This window comes from Tachypleus tridentatus, chromosome 7 (genome assembly GCF_004210375.1).
Source record: "Tachypleus tridentatus isolate NWPU-2018 chromosome 7, ASM421037v1, whole genome shotgun sequence".
Taxonomy (NCBI): Eukaryota; Metazoa; Arthropoda; class Merostomata; order Xiphosura; family Limulidae; genus Tachypleus; species Tachypleus tridentatus.
The window spans coordinates 15,288,478-15,310,311 of record NC_134831.1 but is presented as its reverse complement, the minus strand read 5'-3'; the positions used below and the strand labels follow the sequence as shown (position 1 = coordinate 15,310,311).

General features: G+C 34.3%; 1 protein-coding gene across 18 annotated transcripts in view; it reads left to right on the top strand.

The window, feature by feature from the left end:
• Positions 1–21,834, top strand: part of LOC143255185 (protein roadkill-like) — a 105,320-nt gene that overhangs the window by 66,452 nt on the left and 17,034 nt on the right. For 8 of the 18 annotated variants that reach the window (XM_076510449.1, XM_076510436.1, XM_076510438.1 and 5 more), the window contains one exon: positions 11,406–11,564. The exons of 3 other annotated variants lie outside the window; for them this stretch is intronic. Coding sequence is in view for 11 of the 15 variants with exons in the window: in XM_076510436.1 (XP_076366551.1) it covers positions 11,484–11,564 (81 nt within the window). In the remaining 4 variants the exon portion in view is untranslated. Of the gene's footprint in view, positions 1–4,179; positions 4,376–5,578; positions 5,734–11,405; positions 11,565–19,985; positions 20,211–21,834 lie in introns of those variants that run through there. 7 more of the 18 variants (XM_076510437.1, XM_076510441.1, XM_076510439.1 and 4 more) reach the window with 5 other exon arrangements.

Sequence of the window (21,834 nt, the reverse complement as noted above, 5' to 3'; positions counted from 1 at the left end):
GGGATAGGGTCTTCAGTGCATATTCTATGAGTTTATTTACCCTAATAAACTTGGATTTGTAAGACATAATACAAACTTGCAACTTAAACTACTCTCTCCCAAAATTCTGAATGGATTCTTCCGCTCCTAGTTACTGTTCAAGGTGTAACAGGAGCTAGGTACAGTCGCTTAGCAACAGTGACAGTGTCAAACCTCGAGCTTGTCTCAGCAGTGCTATCTGTCCTATTTTTTTATTTGGTTCTTCTTTAAAAGAATGGCCCTCACTGGTGACCTAGTTTGGTAACTGTACAATTTGAAGAGTAGATGCCAGTAATAAAAGCAGGAAGCATATAACGGAATAGAACCTGGCGTCACAACTCGACTGGTTTTTCACTTATTCACTTCCTTGTTTTGGTACCAGTTAAGTTTTTCCAGTGTAAGTTATAAAGTTCTATCATCTGAGGTATGGGGGACCCCATTATTTTGACAGGATTAATTTGGTCAGTAGAAGGTACGTTAATGAACTAAATATTCTGTGTATTGTAAACTAAACAAGCTTATGCGAAGATTGCTTTATCCACGTTATTTAAGAAATTTTACGACATATTTCAGCTGTTGGTAACTTTCCATCAGCGAAAACTGAAGAATAGAAATGAGGTGATTATTCAATACTGATAAACAAGGCATTCCTAAAATAATTTCGAACGGAACTCAATTAAATTTCTGTGATAAATGTATACAGAATAAGTTTCAGAGATATAAAAAAAACATCAAAACCAAACTTTAAAACACGACTTATTCTGCACATTTGTTTATGTATATTACATAAGCATGGTATAACGAGATGGCAGCTATTTCTTCATATCCCAGGCCTTTCATGGGTAGGTGATTAGGACGTGCAAATAGGAATCTACGGGTCGTGGGTTCGAATCCCCATCCCATCAAACATACTCGTCCATTCAGCCGTGGGTGTATTGTTATGTGACGGTCAGTCTCACTCTTCGTTGGTAAAAGAGTAACCAAAGAGTTGGTAGTGGGCGGTGATGACTAAATTAGGGGCGCCTAGTACATATAGCCCTCGTGTAGCTTTGTACAAAACTGAAACCAAATCTTCGTCTACAAAAGTGAATCATGCAAGACGTTAAGACTTCTTAAACGCTTGAAGTTTGCGTTTTCTTTTTGGGTTTTGATAGGAGGGGCTAAACAATATTTTAATCTTTATTTTTCTTATGTCACAGTTTTTATAAGTAAACCTTTTCTATTCCGTATTTGTTAATTTTGCTAAATAGATTGTAGTAAATATCTAAATATCGCTATATAGTTAAGGTTCACAGTTTAATTATGAATCATACTTTTCATTTCCAAATCAGAAAACATAGTTTTAGACGGTGTTTAACCATAGTGTAAAATATATTTTTTTACTCAATTTGTTTAATATACAGTGAATGTAACTGCACATGTTCTATAAAGTGGTCAAAAGCTTAGGGCGCTCGTGTCACAAACATACTTGCCCTTTCAGCCGTGGGGGCACTATAATGTTACGGTCAATCTCACTATTCGTTGATAAAATGGTAGCCCAAGAGTTGGTGGTGATAACTAGGTGCCTTTCCTCTTGCCTTACACTGCTAAATTAGGAACGACTAGCGCAGATAGCCCTCGTGTTGCTTTGCGCAAAAAGCAAACAAAACTACAAAGCGGTTTCTGTCTGTCTGTTTGTCCCTAACGTAGATTTCCAAATCAAAGGGTGCTGATGAACTCTTTTATATATGTATTTCAGGGGAATGCTTTAACCATTTATCATTTTTATAACTTTGATTAGCATTTCAGTTTTCTCAGTTCAGGCAAAAGATGTACACGCTTGCCATCCCTCCATCCACGTGACACCAACAAAGTAAACTACTGTGTGTTAACTCTAAGTTAGAATATTTTTGGTTTTTCTTGTTGATGTTTTTATATTAGAAATAGTTTGTATTTTCATTAACGCTTATTTTCGATGGAAAAATAATTTCAAGATGCATTTTCTAAATGTGTTACATATTTGACTGGTTGATAGTATTTTTTAGAAAGGCATATCCATAAGATGGGATTTAATAGGTTTTAAAACATTACAAAATTTACAGCGATAACTCGTGTTCATACACTTTTCTTGATTGTAAGCAAAGTTAAGCTTGCTTACATCAGTACGTACGTTTGATAAAGTTCGCTTGTGTCACTTTGGAACAAAAATTCCAAGTAGTCTTATATTGCATAGAGTACTTCTGTCTTTATTATATTTTTATTTTTTATGTAAGTAAACTCGATAAAATTTATTTGTTGAAGTATCTGTTGAGTAAGTGAGTCCAAAACTTATCTCTTCTTTCACCAAATTGAAACGTAAATCGATAAATCAGTTGTTCAAAGGGTTATTTTAGTTGATGACATACGCTAGTTAATCGTGCCTTACATGGTGATTAACTAACACCTGCCTCACCGTAATACAATAATCACAACGTCAAACTTATACACATTTACATAAGTAAATGCAACGTGAAGAATATTTTCCTTTTATCTTACCGCTGTCATAAATCAAGTTGAAACCAGTACGTTTGTCGTATTAAACAAGTTATATAGGATGAATTATCTTACACCATCAAAACAATTCTAAAACACATAAACGCTGCTATTTTACAAGTTCTGTGTAGATTAATGCTATAAAAAGGAATTCTGTGTCAGTTTACCCTTACTAATGAGGCATAGCATTTAATTATACTGACACTGGGTGTATCACAGATATTCATAGACAATGAAGCAGCGATATCACATGGATAAGTCACTGCTATCGTGTGTGCACGTTTACCTTGAAATCTTGAATGTTATTCGGGATAATCGTTATTTTGTCGGTAATTATCTGTGGAACTTATGATAATATGTTAATAAAGTTACTCGTGTTAAAGATTTTTGTTGGATATATTTTTCCAGGTATACTGAACTATACAAAATTGTTTAATTAAAGTTCTGAAAGCTGAATTTTACTACTTTCACTACTCGAAACTGCCCTGATCATAATTGTAATTTACAAAACTAATTTGTTATGTAGGCCTATGTCATAAAGTCATGCCAGCTATACTGATCACTACCAACCTTTCAGGAAAATTGTCATTTCATACTGTTTTCATTTGTAACTTTAGTAATCGTTACTTGTACGTTTGTAGAAACTACGATTATTTGATGTCATGTGTTTTTTTTTTTAATTTCCTTATTTAGCCTTACTTGTATAATGTTAACAACATGATTTTTTCCACTGTCAGTAAGTGCAATACTGATTTATTCGTACAGAATCGAGTTTTGTCGTCAAGCCCTTCCGTTTTAATTTAAAATGATTAAATGTTTCCTTTGAATTTGTTTTAGGTCATGAAATTCTAATAAGTTGGTTATTAATTAATTTCGAGCAATTTTTCTTTAAATTATCTTTGTGAATAATTTATTCTTTATGAAAAATATCACTGTACTCTTGTATTCTTCCTTAACAGTATTGCATAGTGCTAAATTTGAGGTACACAGATATTATGAATGGTCGCTATGCTCAAAAAGAATTATTATTAATGTCGGTGACGTAGAAAGTTGTGGTACGCATAATAACAATAAATAGCAAAAAAAATGTTATAAAATAAACAAGGTATGGTTATGACATTTCACCATGTTAACTTGGCATAATCAGGTACATTATTGACCATTTATTTATAACTGATTTGCCTATTAAAGGCAGGTTAACGTGTTAAAACCTTGTGATCACACTTATATGCCGTCTTTATATCACTGGTTAATGAACAGTGCGAATGTGTAACGCTAATATTTCTATTTTTAAAATTTTAGGTTTAGAATCTTAGCTTCTCATTGCTGGAATTTGTCTTCTAGACCGGGGGGGGGGGTCAAGTTCACTTGGTACTTAAGTTTAGAATTTATACAGATATATATATATATATATAGACACACACATACATACACATTTTCGCGGGTGAATGAAAACGAATGGTATTACCACTCCCTCGAATTTTCTACCAGCTCATCCAACCACTTCAACCCTCCTTAGAGTCAGTTTACTGTTGATTCGATTGGGGAAGGAGAGGGGGTAAGAACCTACGCGCATTCCACCCCATGCAGGGAGCAATGACTGGCCGAACATTCAACTGTGCGCCCCCTAGTGGTCGCTTGAAGTGGCGGCGTGTCGTCTGCACCTTTGTTCGCTGTCACTGGCAGTCCTAGTCATGCTCTAGAAGGTTGTTGTGGCTCTGAAAGTTTTTTTAAAGTACTACTTTGAATCACCTTAACTGACTATTTTGTGTTATCTATGCGCTTGTTGGAGTGTTTTCTATTTTGTTTTAGAACGTCGAAATTCAGAATTAGATTTATAATTTGGGTGAGTAAATACGTCTGACATTATAGATGCGTACGAGGTCTTTGGGTTATAAACCTAATACGCCGTTTTTCTTGCAGGGGGTTGGGTTTTTGCCATAATGTCGTAATCAAAGATGGTGCTCAGATGAGAAACCAAAAAGTCAGTATTTAAGATAAGAAAAATAATATATAATATCAGATAAAAAGCTCGATGCCTTAGTAACTGATTTACAACTTAACTCGTTGTGTGTTAAGAATGATTGCTTAACATATTTATGTATGGATTAACGCAGAAATAGCTCTATTCTAAGTAGTGAGTTTACGTTAATTAATGCTAGAAAATTGGGGATTGTTGTTATATTGTGGACATACGTGATGATAATTATGTATAACCTAAGAAAGATCAAAAGTTTTCTATTAACGTAAATTAATATGATACTGTGTGATGTAACTGATTAGAAAAAAAAAATCGCGTCAGTCTTTATTGAGTCAATACAAGTTTCTTTTATGAAAAGTAAATAGTAGCTATGCAACAAACGAGGCATGTAGCGTAACTGCTATCATACATTTGAAACATTGAATCAGCCAAAACTTATTATTGTAATTAATATAAGTCGTATTGTGATTTGGTAATTATGATATATATATATATATATATCCTAATGTAGTCTTGCTTTCTATTTAAATATTGTGAAATAAACAAAGGTAACTTAGAACGAGTAATACCTAAGACGTATATATATAGTTATGTTCAAAACAGGATTCAAAACGATGATATCAAACACAATAATATCACTTATGCTATTAACTGCTACGCTGGTATAAAATATCCTTTTTTATTTATTATATTAAAAGTAATAAAATAAATGACCTCGACAAGATCAGGCCTATTCCACCACGAAGTAGATTTTTTTTTTTTTTAAGTCATAAGATCGTTAGATAGGAGACGAGGCTTAACTGATTCGAAAAGGACCTATTCGCAGTTATTTGTATAAAAGGAAGTTACTTTGATAGAGTACTATTTTAGCAAGATGTGTAACAAAAGTAATATTAAGATGTATAATTAATTGATGTTGCAATGGCTTCTACAAAGAACTAACATATTCCATTTTAATTGATGCCACTTCTGGGTAGAGTTTTAATTCCCATAATTGTTTCTTTACCGTTAATGTATCTCTTTGTCTCAAATATGGATGTCGTTCTATTCAAATTTTTCTTTACACAGCATTTTCTGTTCACTGACAGCAGGAGTAATTCTACGGATTTATATCGCTCAAATCAGGGGTTCGACTCCTTTCGGTGAGCTCTCACTGAAAGCAGAAATGTCTCAAGTTTCGAAAGAGCACAAAGGGGCCTTAGTTCCTGAATACGAAATGAAAGGTCTGTTTCTCTTATGGACATATTTCTTCCATCTTCTGTACTTAATATCGTAAACATTTCTTTTTCTTGTTGTGTTATCGAATGATTAACTTTTGCTAACTTATAACTAGTTCTTTTTTTTTCAGTTTTGATGGTAATTTTGGATCATAAGGAAGAACAGCTGTCGGTAGATTTTCTTGTATTGTCCAAAGATTACTTGCTGGCATCTCTCTCTCTCGCTGGACGAATATTTTGTTGGCAATTGTTTTTTGTGGATGGCAGTTTCTTAGAAAATAGTGTAACAATAGCGTTGGTTATATTTGAGTGACTTATTTCTAGTGTTTTTATGTAGGTTGTTAACAATTTTTATTTGTGAAAAATTTATATTTCAAGTCGCCTCCCAAGCAGCACAGCGGCATGTCTGCGAATTTGCACCGCAAGAAACTGGGTTTCGATACCAGTGGTGGTCAGAGCACAGGTAGCGCACTCTGTATCTTTATGCTTAATTCCAAACAATCAAACAAAATGTTTCGAGTCAGTTAAGCCTAACCTCCCATTTGATAATAAACTCGCGAAAGTCTGTGGCTAAAATATGAAAAATATAAAATATATATATATATATATCTAGACAGGCGGAAACTTCTAAGTTTATCATATCTGATCATCGTTCAAAAGCTCTCGGATTATGGAGTTTTTTAATTTGTGTTTTAGTAAATACAAGATTCTTGTAACTCGTGTCTTGTCGAAATATTCAACATGCACGTGTTTCTTTTTTACAGTTTATGTAATTAAAATAAATTCGTAATTATGCGTAAAATATTTCAATATGAGTTTGTACGCAAATTATATGAGGTGGCATTGCATGATTGAAGGAGGTTGACCCTTTAAGAAACGTCTAGTTTCGTGCTTTCACCTGCCTGTCTGGTTTCTTGCACAAACTGCATGCTATTCAACTAATAACTTGATTGGTTACCAAAGTCATGCGCGGTCATCGATTGTAACTGATACTTTGATATTGTTGTCTATTGACTGGCGTTATCGAAACTTCAACGTGTTGAATACCATGATGCGCGCTTTTAGTAAACATGTCACTATGAGTTTAGCACGTGAGTAATGGATGATAGTTTGGACGTCTCTGGTGCTATATTTCAGCATGTGCCCTCGGCAAAATATTACCTGTATTTTCATGCAATTGGCACGACAGTCAACTCCTCTGTAGGTTGAACCACACCAAGGGGTTAATGAAAACGTATAGCGCACACAATTTATAAAGAACATGTAGGTTTTGAGAACCTCCACCCTTGCTTCAGGGTCGAACTACATATCTGCCCCTCTCCAAATGGTTCCTTAACAGTCAAAAGTGCGTTAGACAACATCAAACAGGAGCTAGAATGTAGTTTCTAGGATGGACGGAAAAGATCTGTGACAATAAGACAACGATCTATGTTCTTATAGTGTAGGAGATTGTTTATATAATGTTGTCGTAATCACAACACACACAGGATTGGGGTCTTAGGTCTGAGTACAAGGCTCGTTGAAGTTGAAAATTTCCAGAAACCTCACGAGATCTCCGTTTTAACTGTATACTGTTTGATAGATTATGCTTCCGCTGTTTTTCTCATTAAACTGCGTGAATCAGATTCAGTTTAAAATACATGTTAAAAACTGAACAGTACATTTTAATTATATTCGCACATAAGCAAAGAAAAACGCCACTGGTGAAAGGCGTGACAATAAAATAACCGATAAAAATGAATTTGTAACATTTGAGGGTGTATGAAATTTTATACGTTATTTGAACTGTAGTTAAATATTAAAAATGCTGTAGGTTAAGCCGCAGAAGATAAGTTATCTACAGTCATATACATCTTAAAATGTATACTGTTGTAAAAAAACGTTTCAAACAATACAATTTTTATATCTATAAGATTACATATTATAAATACTTGTGTGCGTGTAGTCATCAACTTGTCTTCTGTGGTCCAAGCTGTGACATACTGTTTTTCTCTTTCAAAATCTACTACGCGTAATTTCTTATGTAGCGAAATATTACTTGTTTCTTAAGAATATACACGTTTTATAAATACATCCCTGGATGACTTGCATTAAACAGTAATTTGTTTTTAAAAATTTGATAGTGTATCTTTTTAAAATCTGAATGACCTGAATAATTTGGGCTACATATGAAATAGTGCGTGAATCTGATCAAATGGGACATTGCTTTTCTCTCCTTTTTGTCAGAATTGACACCTAAATAGAAATATTTATCATAACGTCGGATCTAATTCGGTTTTTGTGCTTGATTTACAGCGATAAATTGTAAAACGTAACTGTACTTATAAGTGTTTTAACTTGTAAAACATAGCTCTACTTATAAATATTTTAACTTGTAAAACGTAGCTCTACTTGTAAATGTTTAAGTTATATGAAAAATAAATTCCAAAAAGATTAAGTTTACTATGTGTAAATATGACTAAGTAAAAGGATGCATCAGATGCACATTAAAATCATACTGTGAAAAACACGTCACACACTTGCATCATCTGTATTTTATTTTTCTGCGAACTGTAAGTCTCATCTGTAGTTTTGTCACTTATCTGAGTGACATATAAACGCAACGGCTATTGTACAATAGATAAATTTTGTGTTGGGGATTGGTTGATAGTTACAGAAGTTTCATACATATATATATATATATAAACACACACACATTAAGATGCTTATATGCTGAATGTTTCTTTCTAGGCATAAAGCATACAATTAAAAAAAATGACTAAAACAAGGGAGAAATACTTAAAACATCAAAGTAAAGGCTGTCAGTTGTATAACGTTAGGTTTATTTCAGAATTGATGTTTCCTCAACCGTGTACAGCAACCGCTGCTCAAACCGAAAGTGAGTGTATGAAACGCCGTCTTTCTATTGTTACAATAAATACAGACTTCTTGCTCCTTTACAAATATCACGTGCCTGTTAGAACGTTCCTAGAGTCAAGACTCACTGACAAACTTATCCCTAATGGTGGCACGTGTGTACAGCTTCAGCAAACCGATTGTTCCTGTGACATATAGTGTCTCCATTAATCATTGATGAAACTGTTTTAGTTTGCCTTTAATGTTTGAGTAATGCAAAGTTATTGTTAAATCTTAGTTTTGATTTAATTAATAAACGTTCATTAATATATATTCATATATATAACACGAATTTAATTGTATGAAAAAGCCAGTATAGTGCATTTACACACTTCTTGTATTATAGTTATGGAATTTCCCTTGTTAAGCACAGTTACATTGTAAGAGGAGGAAGTAATGTCTGGAAGAAAAAAAAAACATACGGAAATTTCGGTTAATTTCCGCTAAACGTTTGCCCTAACGATGATCAACCGACGCATAAGAAGTTTCAATCGTACCTACTTGAGTAGAAATAATTAAATTATAATTTTCACTTTTACTGTCTTTTCAAAATTAAAACAAGAACGCTGTGTATTTGAATCACGTGTCGTAATTACGTAACACTTAAACAGGGCAGATGTAAGAGAGCTGCAGATTTTACTTTAAGGATAGATAGTCTTGCCACGAAGATGAAATAAACTCCTGGCGGATAGCTGTAGATATTGTGCACGTGCATGTTTGCATAACGGTCTAAATGTTTTAACCTCGAAGAAGTCGTGATGTTTAAGCTTTAATTTAAATAAACTTCATTTATCCAGAGTAATTGGTCGTGTTTTTATTTCACCCATACAGTTAGCACTGGTATGAAGAGTTAACGAGAGAGAACCCTCATTAGCCGCGGCTGCATTTAAATCTCAAATCGGTCAAGAGCTAAAAATGTATACGTTAAAGAAAAAGACATTCTGTCAACCGCTATGCAAAGGTTAAAAATTATTAGAATAAATATCAGACTGAAGACTAGAAATAAATACACAAATCGTGTAAACAATATCTCTTGTGAATTTAGTGATCATGGTTTTATAACGAATAGTTTAGCAGTTGAAAATTATAAAAATATGAAGGCACGCAACACCTTTCGAACATGATAGTAAAGTAAAACTTATGGGTACATCTGTTTTCGTAACTGTGCCTGATGTAATCTGATTTTAGATGTTAATTTAGAGTAGAAGTTTTTCGTCGTATTTTTGAATGAACGACGTTATCATGTTTTGGTTGGAGTTGTTTGTTTTTGTGTTCGTGTTTAAAACATGTAACTTTTGAGATTCAGTTGTTAACGCACTGTCTGTTTCAGACAAAGTTAAAACATGGTTATAAGTGGCATAACGTATCATATTTACCTTAAAAGTGGATCAGACGCGATAAGATACAAAGTATTTATTGTCAAAAAAAATCAACCATTGGAAAGAAAAACCTGCATTTGACACGTTTCGGAATTATTCCAATTTCCTGTTTCTTGAACTTAGTCCTTTGTTTCTTACTTTGTAAACATTTAATCAAAATCGAGAACATGTTATCGCTAAGGGTCGGGCCTCACTTAGTGTTTTATAACAAAACTATATCGGACTATCTGATTTGTTCACCGGGGGGAATCGAGCACCTGATTGTAGCGTTGTAAACCTGTAGATTTATCGCTGTCACACTGGGGAACGCGCGGCCTAACGATTAACATGTGAGGACTGTGAATTCGAATATTTATGGTTCGCGTCCCTTTGCCGTGGGCGAACAGTTAGAACGACGATTTAATTTAATCAGACGAGATTGTTGTGTTACGTTGACTACCTTTTCTGTAGTTTATCAGCCCAAATTTAGAGACGGTTACGCGCACGTAACCCTTTGTGTAACTTGAGCGGAAAATAATTCAGAAACTAACCTTAGTGATCACATGTTTTGGGGGATTCTTATTTTTTTTTATTTTGGAGAAAAACAAACGTAAATGGGCCAACCATAAACAACTGAAATTGCAAGGATTTAGTATAGTTAATAATTTTAAAACACAAAACTTCCACTTCCAGTATTTTTCTCTTACATACAGAGACAAAGCTCCGTACTTTAATTTTCCTAATTAGAAAGACACCTGAGGTGGTTTCTTTCCAAGGACAACGCTGTAAATCCGGGTATTGCTTCCGCCCACCCAAAAAGAAAATTGGTGTCATCTGTTAACCTTATGCTATGTGTTGTGTTGATTACTATTTCTTGAGACTTCTTCTATAACTCAGTCACAAATAACCGGAGTTTGATGTAACAGTGAAAATATGTAGAGTATTATTCCTAATTGTCTTGTCAAAAATTACCCGTGTACTTTGAAAATAAAGGACGTATAGACCTCATTTTCGTTTGTTGTTATTTTTTTAGGGCTAAATATGATCAACTATGGGTGCACTCCACTGAGTGCTTTTCTAGTTAAAAAACAAAATTTATGCAGAATTTGTTTGTCGCAAATAACAGGTGTGTGTGTTTTGCTTAAATATGTTCTCATGTCCCAATACCCATAATAGTTCTTGTGTAGTGTAAAAAAAAAAAACGCATTTTCAGTACATAAATATTTACTATTCGACATATTAGCTCTTTAACATCACGGTCATAAATAATATTTCAGCAGTAACTAACATTAAATGAGTTACTTTTTTATTTTGCATTTACTTCAAACCTGTCTGAACAAGATAAGTGTTTTTGTTTTTCAGGTTATCCTTTTTGTGTGTGTGTGAGTTTGAAATTAACTCTCTTTTCTTCTGTTTCGTCACTAGGAGATAAAAACTGACCCTTAGGGAGGTGTACAGTGAATCCAGACACAAATTGACTTACGTGTATTTAGTATTATTAATATGGCCGTGTCACGTATTCCTTCCCCACCTCCAAATAATGAAGCTAGTACACCTATGGCGGAGAGTTGGTGTTACACTCAGGTGAGTTTAAACAAAATCCAGTGATGTGTAAGTAAAAACATTAACTTTTTCAATGCTATTGAGAATTATGCAGAATAATGCGTAAATATCTGTTGTTGTTTCTTTAACCTTCAAATGTTTTGCTGAATATCTTATTGGAATCCAAACTTTTGTTTTCTTAATCTTATACCAAATTTTTACATTGGATAATCCGTTCTGTTAGTCGAGATAAAGTAATCGTTTATGTAGGTTATTACGCATTGAAAAGAAGAAAATGTTGAAGCTTCCATACAATCATATGAAGAAGAAAATAGCATGTTTTCCGTATTATGTTACATCGTTTGTGAAAACTATGAATAAATAACTTATTTTTTCTGTATACAAAAAAAAAGTTATAATCGTTTCTTCGGAGCATTCATCGGTGTAATGTATAATGTTTGATCATCTGTTCGTTATTCATTCCACTTACCTACATACGTGTCCAGACAGTGTATCCGAAGATTCAGAGATTGTGTCCAGTTACATCAAAAATGAACTTTGCACTTTGGACCATGAGTGTGCTTTTTTTAAAAAAAAGTGATGGCCAAATACCACTGTTCAGTCGTACAAGAGTACCGTAAGAGGTGGCGGAGGATGCTGTTGACTAGTTGCCCTCTTTCTAGTCTGTTGGTTCCAAATTAGAGATAATTATGCGCAGATATCCCTGAAACAGCTTAGTTTGAAAACCTGAAACGGATAAACCTATCTATTATTATATGTTATTATGTCGTGTGAATGCCTCAGTTAATTAAGGTAAACCTGTTAACTTATTTAGTAACAACTAAATATTTCACAAATCTCAGAAATTTGATAAACCTATTCGACAGTTGGAAATGCACAATTTTTTATGGTTTTTCGTGTTATTCACATGAATGTTTATGGGCGATGGATAAAAACACGGTCTGAGTGATATTTTCGTTTCTTAACGCTACAAAAGTGCTTTGGATTTTAATACTGGCAATTTATTTAACTTTCTGTTGTCTTTTTTGTCAGAAATGTATTTTTCTGAAAGCTAACTTATAAATCCTGCTCAGTATTGCCTTCTGTAAAAATATACATTCCCGGATGGCACGATTTGGTTTAGATACGATGGATATACCTTGAATAAGAAGGAAGACAATCGAAGTAGTGTTGTTCTCACGACTAGCATGGCCTTATAATGGAATCTCAAAGTTTGTCAGAATTTGGCTTTGTACGCATGTGTGTCAAAAACGCGTAGTAACTTGAAATAAACAACTTATTGCGCTTAGACTGTCTGCTTTGGCACGTTACTCAAACTTCTTAATATATATATAGGGCCGTTGAGAGCTTTAATAGCCCCAGGGAAATTTCCCGTCCTTTCGATGGGCCAGAGGCAAAACGTAACAGAAAAAAAAATTGAAGTAAAATTAGGTTCATAAATGTATATAGCATAAACATGTGTATATGTGGGAAATAATGCGTTCATACTTTGACACTATCTTTGTAGGAGTTATGTATGTATTCCTCTTGCCCCACCACTCATGTTGAAGAAAAATTACTTGCGATAATTAAAGAAAAATAAAGATACATCTAAATCTATAGTATTATAACTGTTGTTTGAACCAACCACTTCCATTGGTGCCATCGTGAACGTTTGAACAAATGACGTATTTATACAAATTTTTACGTTTGTTCTTTACATTGTAGCTACGACAAAGCAATATGCTCCAGTGTTATACCTGTTTTGGAATTTTCGGTGCTAGTTAACATATGTTGGCAAGGAACATTAACCATCTTTGAAGCAAATATATATATCTATGACTAAATACCCTAAAGGTTAGTGCGTATTTATATAAAAAAGAAAAGCTATAAAACCTCCAATAAGAGATTTATGTTTGTTTCTTAAGTTCGTAAAGAAACATCAGAGTCGCACCAAACATTCTCGCTCTTACAGCCGTGCGGGCGTTATAATATACGGTCAATCCCATTATTCGTTGGTAAAAGAGTAGTCCAAAAGTTGGCGGTGGGTGGATGGATGACTAGCTGCCTTCCCTCTTGTCTTACTGCTAAATTAGGGACGGCTAGCGAAGATAGCCCTTGTGTAGCTTTGCGCGAAATTCAAAAAACAATCATAAAGAAGCGTGTGTGTGTGTAATTCCTTCACTGTCATGGGCTTATGTGCGAGACATTTATGGTTAGGCCTAATCTAAATAGGTTTTAACTATCTCATGTTATAAATAAGCCACTACGGCAGCAACTTAGTTTTTGTGTTATAGGCCATAAAAGCGTTAAGTAACAGAATCATCGACGTAACTCAGTAAACACTTGATTTCCAAAAAGTAAGTTTAAAAACATGATATTAACCACGTGAGTTTCAGATTTTATATCACCGCGAAGAAAGGGTACTTAAACTATACCAGTTTCACATAAGTAATGAAGCATTTTAAAATGTATATTTATTTTTACTGTGAATCTAAAAATAAACTAGCACTAAGGGAGTTTATATATAAACAGCAGTAGAAAGGCTTAAAAAATAAGGATAGAGGAAAAGTCTAAAAATTAGTCATTAAAATACGTTGCAAATAGATGCACACAGGACATGTGTTATAATGTGTGAAAATGCCTCGTTAAACATTATACCCTTCGAACTTATTTTTTTACTTCATATATAGTCACACTCTCTTAACAATGGCCCAGTGTCACCAAGCAATTAGTTATATCACAATGTAGATAAATGTCAGCGCTAATAGTTTTAAACTTGCCATTTACCATCAAGACAATTAAAAAAAACAGAAAAACTTGAATTATCCTGAGCTGGATCACGTCGTATATTACATTTGTAGCCATTCGCCATTTCTGCAAACTTTATTTTGTCAAAACATGTAAACATCTAACGCAACGACGTTGTGCCAATATTCACACAAAGACTATATATAGGTTTACTCAGATACTTTATATAATTGCTACACGACTTCCAAAACAGCCGATGTTGTTACTTGAAGTTTAACACTAGTCGTGTCAGTTAGCTGGTTGGGAATCTATTTACAGTTTGTCATTTGAGTATCATAAAATAGGCCACGAAAATTATAATTTGCCGTTTTTATAATTAAGGTTTTAAAACGCGTTACGAATAACGAGATCTATTGACAAGAAATGGAAGTACTGTTTTGTTTGGAGGTGACGGTTATATTGGCCTCTTTTTTTGTTTATTTTTTTATGTTTATCACTATCAACACTGCGTAGTGTTCACGCCTCTTGAAGTTAAACAGCTTACAGAACAATGGCTTAACAAATTTAAACACAAGACAATTCGGTGATGAATAGCGTTACAAAAACTAAATATAAAAGAAAGGTAAGGTCACAGAACACTGAAACTAATAGCGCTGATCGCGTTGTGTTTTGAGTGCAGAGTCCGTTAATAGGTTCTATCAACCCGGTAGACGAGTTCGCTCCAACTGCTGCTTTTTCTTTTTTTTGTTGTTGTTAATACGAAGACAGCGATGCTGGTTGATGCTCTCCGTGCGGTTCTTGACCCTGTGTGACAGAGTACGCGACTATCTCGCTAACCCTAACCTCGCTTGTGCCAGGCTGGAGCTCGACAGACCACGGACTGTTTTTATTAAACCGAACTTATGGTTAGGCCTAATCTAAATAGGTTTTAAGTACGTTATTTTATATAGGCCACTACGGCAGCAACCTAGTTTTTTTTGTGTTGTAGGCCATAAAAGCGTTAAGTAGCAGAATCATCGACATGACTAAATAAAGTGGTTTCTAAATTCAGCCAATTTTTGTCATTATTTTGATGTATGAGTCTGGGTTCAGTTATAAATTACCTTAGACAACAAAGTAATCAGTACGGTATTTGGTATATGTACATTAAGTATACCAAATATCGAGATGTCTAGTAGTTTCATATGGGTCGTTAACCTTTTTCAGAGACTGGCACTAAGCCTTATTAAAAAGTAGATCAATGAATTATTAGTAAGAAGTAATTTTTATACGTTTAGCAACATGTACTATATACTTACAAAAAAAACGCAAGCTAACTTCAAGTTTAAAATTGTATGAATATTACGTTTCGTACCTGCTTAAAGAAATACTGTAACTAGTAATATCACACCATTTTGTATCGTCTATTATTCATTGATTTCATTATTTTATTTGATCTACATTTGTTACTCCCTCTGTCAGAATTTGAGGTTGTTTTTCGAAAGAATATTCACATTACAGAGAGCGTAGTACAATAAACGAAGTATTATACAAACTGTGACAGTGAGGATTTTGGAAGAAATTTTGTACAGTTTTTGTTAAAATTAAAAAGTTTAATGGTAGCTCATTCTTTTCTGTTTAGAAGTGTTACGGACGGAGATGATGTCCAAATAATTTACTGTCTTGTATCAAATGAATCTTTTGTTAAGTAAAAGGTTTTTCAACTTTTAGAAAATAACTAACTTACAGTTTACATGACCACATCTTTAAGAAACTGGCGAGATGGGAAAAATAAAACGTTAAAATTAACTCCTTTGCTGTTGAAATTGATTTTTTTAAGAGTTACATATAATATTTACCATCGTAACGTTTTTAATATATTTAACATTGATGTAATAGAATGATTAAACTAAGCGGACCAATACCATGTGAATTTAGTAAGAGTGTTTTAATTACAATATTTAATGAGAAGTAAGTGTTGCGTGACTCGCTGTGTATTGTGTGAAGATTTTTGTCCGAACAATATATAGCAGATACTGTGTGGTTGGCACATTAATATATTCTTTATTTTCACTGGTAAGTTATTCTAATGTGTAAACAAATGTGATTTTGGATAGAAGGGTAATAAATAAGGTGAACAACGTAGAATTGAAAAACTAACAACATAGTTACGTTTCGAAACGACGGAGTCATGACAATTTTGTGTGGTTATAATTTTATTCGACTTTTTCTTTCATCAAAGTATATTGACTTTGATGTGTATATTTTCCAACAGTTACGTAATGAAACTAAAACACGTCTTTTTCCTCCCCCTATAATTTCGGAAGGTCAGAATGAACATTTTGTGGTACACCTCAGGTCTTTTACCTTGCGCACCTGGTGTGGCCACATTATTTGGCCGGGTGTACGTCCTCTATCCTCCTCACCCCAGAAAGGTTCAGTTCGCGAGTTTTTGATGCGAATCACCTGGTTAGTCTTTTCATGCTTTACCTCTACGGCGACGCTTACCCATGTTCTGTGGTTGAAATAATAACTTTAAGATAGCGCATACTTCACAGTGTATTATCTCAGATTTCTTAACCATGTTTTCAAAATGTAATATGCATCTAAGCGTATTGTTCACCGTCTGATTTCAGATTTTATTTATCACGAGTTCCCACCTGTAATGTATCGAGATGAAAAATTGATTTTTTCTTACATTCTTGCTTTATTTTCAAAATATTTTAATAACTGTTGTTGCCGCACAGTAAAGTCCATCAGTCTAAAATCATAGGTGTCACTAGGTGCTTAGAAGATTCGCGGGAATTTTCGACGTTTCAGTATGATATCGACCTTGGTCTTTCTTGCCAAGCAACTGCGCGTTTTGTAGGATGTGGAGAAAATCACCACATTTCACAATGCACCAAACAAAACCCCAAACCTAAGTGCTGTAATTGTGGGGAAGAACATACGGCAAACTATAAAGGTTGCCAGAAATACAAATCAATTAAGACACCCTTATACGAACTTAAAAATCCAAACACACGAACAAGCCACAAACAAAATTTACCAACCATCAAAACCAACTACCACTCCAGCACCAGAAAACACAAATACGCAAACAAACTCGTATGCTGCAGTAGTCAAGATAACATCATTCATGCAGGAAAACCATCATCAATAAATCATCAACAAGTTTTGAAGATTTATCTAAAACAACTGAAGACACACACAAAACCACACCTATGAATATTGAAAACACACTAACCAATGCCATTACTTCTACCTTTTTTGAAATATTGACAGAATACACAAATCCAAATAATGAAAACAGTCTAACAGATATAATCATTAAAATAATTATGAAAAACATCGAAAAATACGTACCACAAATGTTAACATACATCATGAACTCTGTTAAACATGGATAAATTTACAGTATTACACATCAATATCCAGGGTGCTATTGCTTCCAACACCTCTCCCTGTTAAATTTGTACATCTGATAAAATCAAATTTAAAGAACAATAATTAATAAAATAGTGATAAATCAAAACAGCCACCTACGTAATAGACTTAATAAAAATATATATAAATGAACATTGCCCTGAAAAGGACAAGTCTAAAGTTGATATTACTCCATACTAATCAGTCAATTTCAACAATGTAATGGAAGGAGGAAGAGGTCTTGGTGTACCTGACCCTCCTGGGTATAAAAATTATATATATCCAAATACCAGAGACAGACAGACAGACAGACTTGGTCTTTCTGTTGATTTTTTTTCAAGATACTGACTAGGGGATTCGGGGCACAGGGCGTAGTGACGCCTCTGGCTGAAGGTAACACAGACTCCACTAAATGTAAAAATTACTGGTGATCTTAGTGTTTAATGTTTTGGTTCTGTAATGAAGACGAAAATAACGGACTAGTCTCACTTTGTTCTAACATACATAATCAAACGATTAAGTAGAGCCATTCGTTGCAATATCTTACACGATAAATATACGAGGGCTGTTCAAAAAATACGCGGACTGACGTCATAAAACAAAATGTACTTTATTAAATAAATACTTTATTTATCTGGGACCCCTTCAAAGTACTCTCCTCCCCAACGCACACACTTATCCCAACGGTGTTTCCAATTGTTGAAACAGTCCTGGTACGCTTCTTTTGTAATGTCCTCCAGCTCCTTCGTCGCATTTGCCTTAATCTCGGGAATCGTCTCAAATCTTCTTCCTTTCAAGGGTCTTTTGAGTTTGGGGAACAAGAACAAATCGCAAGGAGCAAGGTCAGGTGAGTAAGGGGGATGGGGAAGAACAGTGATCGAGTGTTTGGCCAAAAACTCACGAGTTCTGAGGGCTGAATTTCGCAGCAACGCGGTGGATCTTCAATTTTTCGGTCAAAATCTCGTAACAAGATCCAACTGATATCCCACACTCTTCAGCAAGCTCCCTGACAGTCAGACGTCGATTTGCCCGCACCAGAGTGTTGATTTTGTCGACGTGTGGGTCGTCAGTTGACGTGGAAGGACGTCCAGGACGCTCATCATCTTCAATGGACTGTCGACCATCCTTAAAACGTTCATGCCACTTGAAACATGCCGTACGCTTCATTGCAACATCACCATAAGCCGTGTTAAGCATTGCAAAAGTTTTAGTCGCAGATTTTCCAAGTTTAACACAAAATTTTACAGCAAGTCGTTGCTCCTTCAGGTCATTCATTCTGAAATCCGCCAAACGAAAAAATCGCACTTCACTTAAAACCGCGTTGCTAATACACAAATGAAGATATCTGCAATCGAGAAATGGCGTCGTAATGAGCTGATCTGTGCGAACCTAGCGACACCAAGCGGATTCCCCTGGAACCAACTGGAGCCGCGCAATTCAAAGAGTCCGCGTATTTTTTGAACAGACCTCGTATATCTGGTTTGAAAATGTATAGGATTTTACGTGTTTATTTTAGATTTTTGTTTCAAATTTGTGTATATGAGAGGACGCTGATGACTGGCTTCCTTCCCTTTGGTCAGAAGTATAGACAGCAGCTTATAGGTTTAAGTACAACATACAAATCGAATTTTGTGCGTATAGTTTTACACAATTATACATTGTGAGAGCATATGTCATTTGAAGTGTTCACATGCAAACGAGTGTTTGATTTTATTTTCATTTCTCAATGCTGATTAAACAGTCGAATTACGCAGTATCTTAAAATAACTGCTGCGATTTCTCTTAAAATCAGTGCCGTAAATTGAGGGTAAATGGCGCCAAAAGCCAGTAATTAATAACATCAATTTTATAATGACCACAATATCACTGTAACTAAGAAATATAAACATTTGTTGTTGTTGTTTGTATATTTCTGTTGTAGATAAAGTCTTGCTAACTTCATGTACTTTAGAATGTGTACATTTATTTAAAAACTGTGGTAAAATTCCAGAATTTCTTTCTTTAAACAGGGAAGGCTTATAAAGAGGACCGAGAGCCTTGGCCCACAAACCTACTTCTTGTGTAGTTCAGACACGATGATTATTAACTGTTCCAAGCACATTTAGAATAACATGCAATTGTATAGAAAAGAAAAAAACAATATGTACCTATGTGTGTTTTATATCGGTGTGGTCTCTATCCTTTGATAGGACTCGTAGCTATAAATATTATGTCATACTTGTCATTTGTCTGATTGATCACCAGTTAATTTCTTATCTTGAAAGTCATCTTACGTGATTGGCTTCAGCCATCCTCGCCAACGAGCGTGAAGGCTAGCTGCCCCATCTCTCGACCTTGGAGCCGAGGCCGCCTCTTATACCGGCCGGGCCCGAGCGAGACTTATTCGTGGGCTAAATTTTCCACGCTGGAGCTATCACGTAGCATCCTCACTTTGTAAAGACGATTTGATAACCGTGTCGACCGCCGTATTCGGCCTTGAGAAAACAGTACATTTCTTTCCACCATACATGCCCAGTCTTTACACATTTGAAGGTATTAATGAATGAAAGTAATGATCTTATATTAGGTAATAAAATAAGCGTTAAATTGTATCTGGAATGGTAAGTTAGCTTCACGTTTCACAACGTGTAAAATATTGAAATATCCAGTATAACAGATGGTTATAATTAAATACAGTATTTATTTTTAATTTGTCTTAGCTAGGTCATTGCTAATGTGTTGAAAAATTAATAAAGAACATTGTCAAGATAATTTATTTTACACACACTTTTGGGGGGTTTAAGTGCAATATGAGGTAGGTTAGTTTTAAACTAGTGCATCAACATTCAGACTGTTTTAAGCCCTTTTTTCACCACTTTTTTGAACTGTATCATAAAATGTGAAAATTTTCTTTTAACAATTGTATTTACATGGTTGTAAGCTGAGTCATTCCACCTGTGTTAAATTAATTTAAATGTGTTTAATCTGAAACTACTGGGGTAGTTATATATTTTACTGTGTACTGTGTATTTAAACGATTGAAAAACAATCATAACATCTGTAAAAATATAAAAAAAATTGTCATCCACAAAACAAATTGCTAGGGTGTTCTACATCTCCAACCTTTTAGTGTAAGGTAAATAAGGATAATGTGTGGTGATCCCACCAGAGTTTTAACACATTGTTATAAAATATTTACACATCAAACTGTTTTTAGATCCGTGACTTTATTGACTACAGGGTCCATAATAGCGATCAGCTCAAACAAGTAGATTTAAACAGAACTATTTATTGCATTCAGTCTCCTGAATTATTTCTGTGATTTGCTATGTATTTTATACAAAAGGCAAAAGATTTACCTGATATTTTTGGTCAGTTCTTTAATGGTTATTGTGACAAGCAAAAAAAAAATATATAAAATTATTTAATTAAATACAATATGTGGACTAACTGGTAGTGAATAAGACAAATTGGTAACTTGATGATTAATAAAGGATATGAAAGCTCAGTAATTTCTATGTTGCTGACAGCACTATTTAGCTTTATCTTTTCTGTTTCAGCATATAGTTCTATAGTACGTGTATGTGTGTTTATTTGGTTAATGAAAGCTACTCTTGGAGGAGTTATTTACATTAGCAGTACATAATTTCTACACTGATCTTATGCTACCTCTTGAAGTAATATGCCCACCTTTAAACATAATTGAAACTTCAGTATGTTTAATTTAGTTTTAAACTGTGTATTTTCCTTGTTTTCAGTCTCAATGTAAGTAGAAGAAGTTTTACTCTCTAGATCATAAGCCATAATTTTTTCTTACCTATTTCCTCCAAGCTTTATAAAGATGTAAAATGTGTAATGTATGTTTTATTATATTCTCAGACAACAAAATAATTGTCTGACATCATGAAGTTCACCTTCTGTGGCACTGGGCTTGAACCTACACTCTTTGTATTCTGGGTTCTCAGTCATATCTGTGTGCAACTACTTCTTTCTGTTTGGTTCTTGTCTTTAAACTGCAACTTTTGCATAGTATAGCATGATTCCTCATCAACAAAAAAAATGTAGGAATATCACAAAAACTAGAGTGTGTGTGGAAAATGGATATGCAAATAAACATTTTCTGCAACAGGGATGCTCTGTGTACACCATGTGGTTACCAAGGGTGGTTCAGGTATGA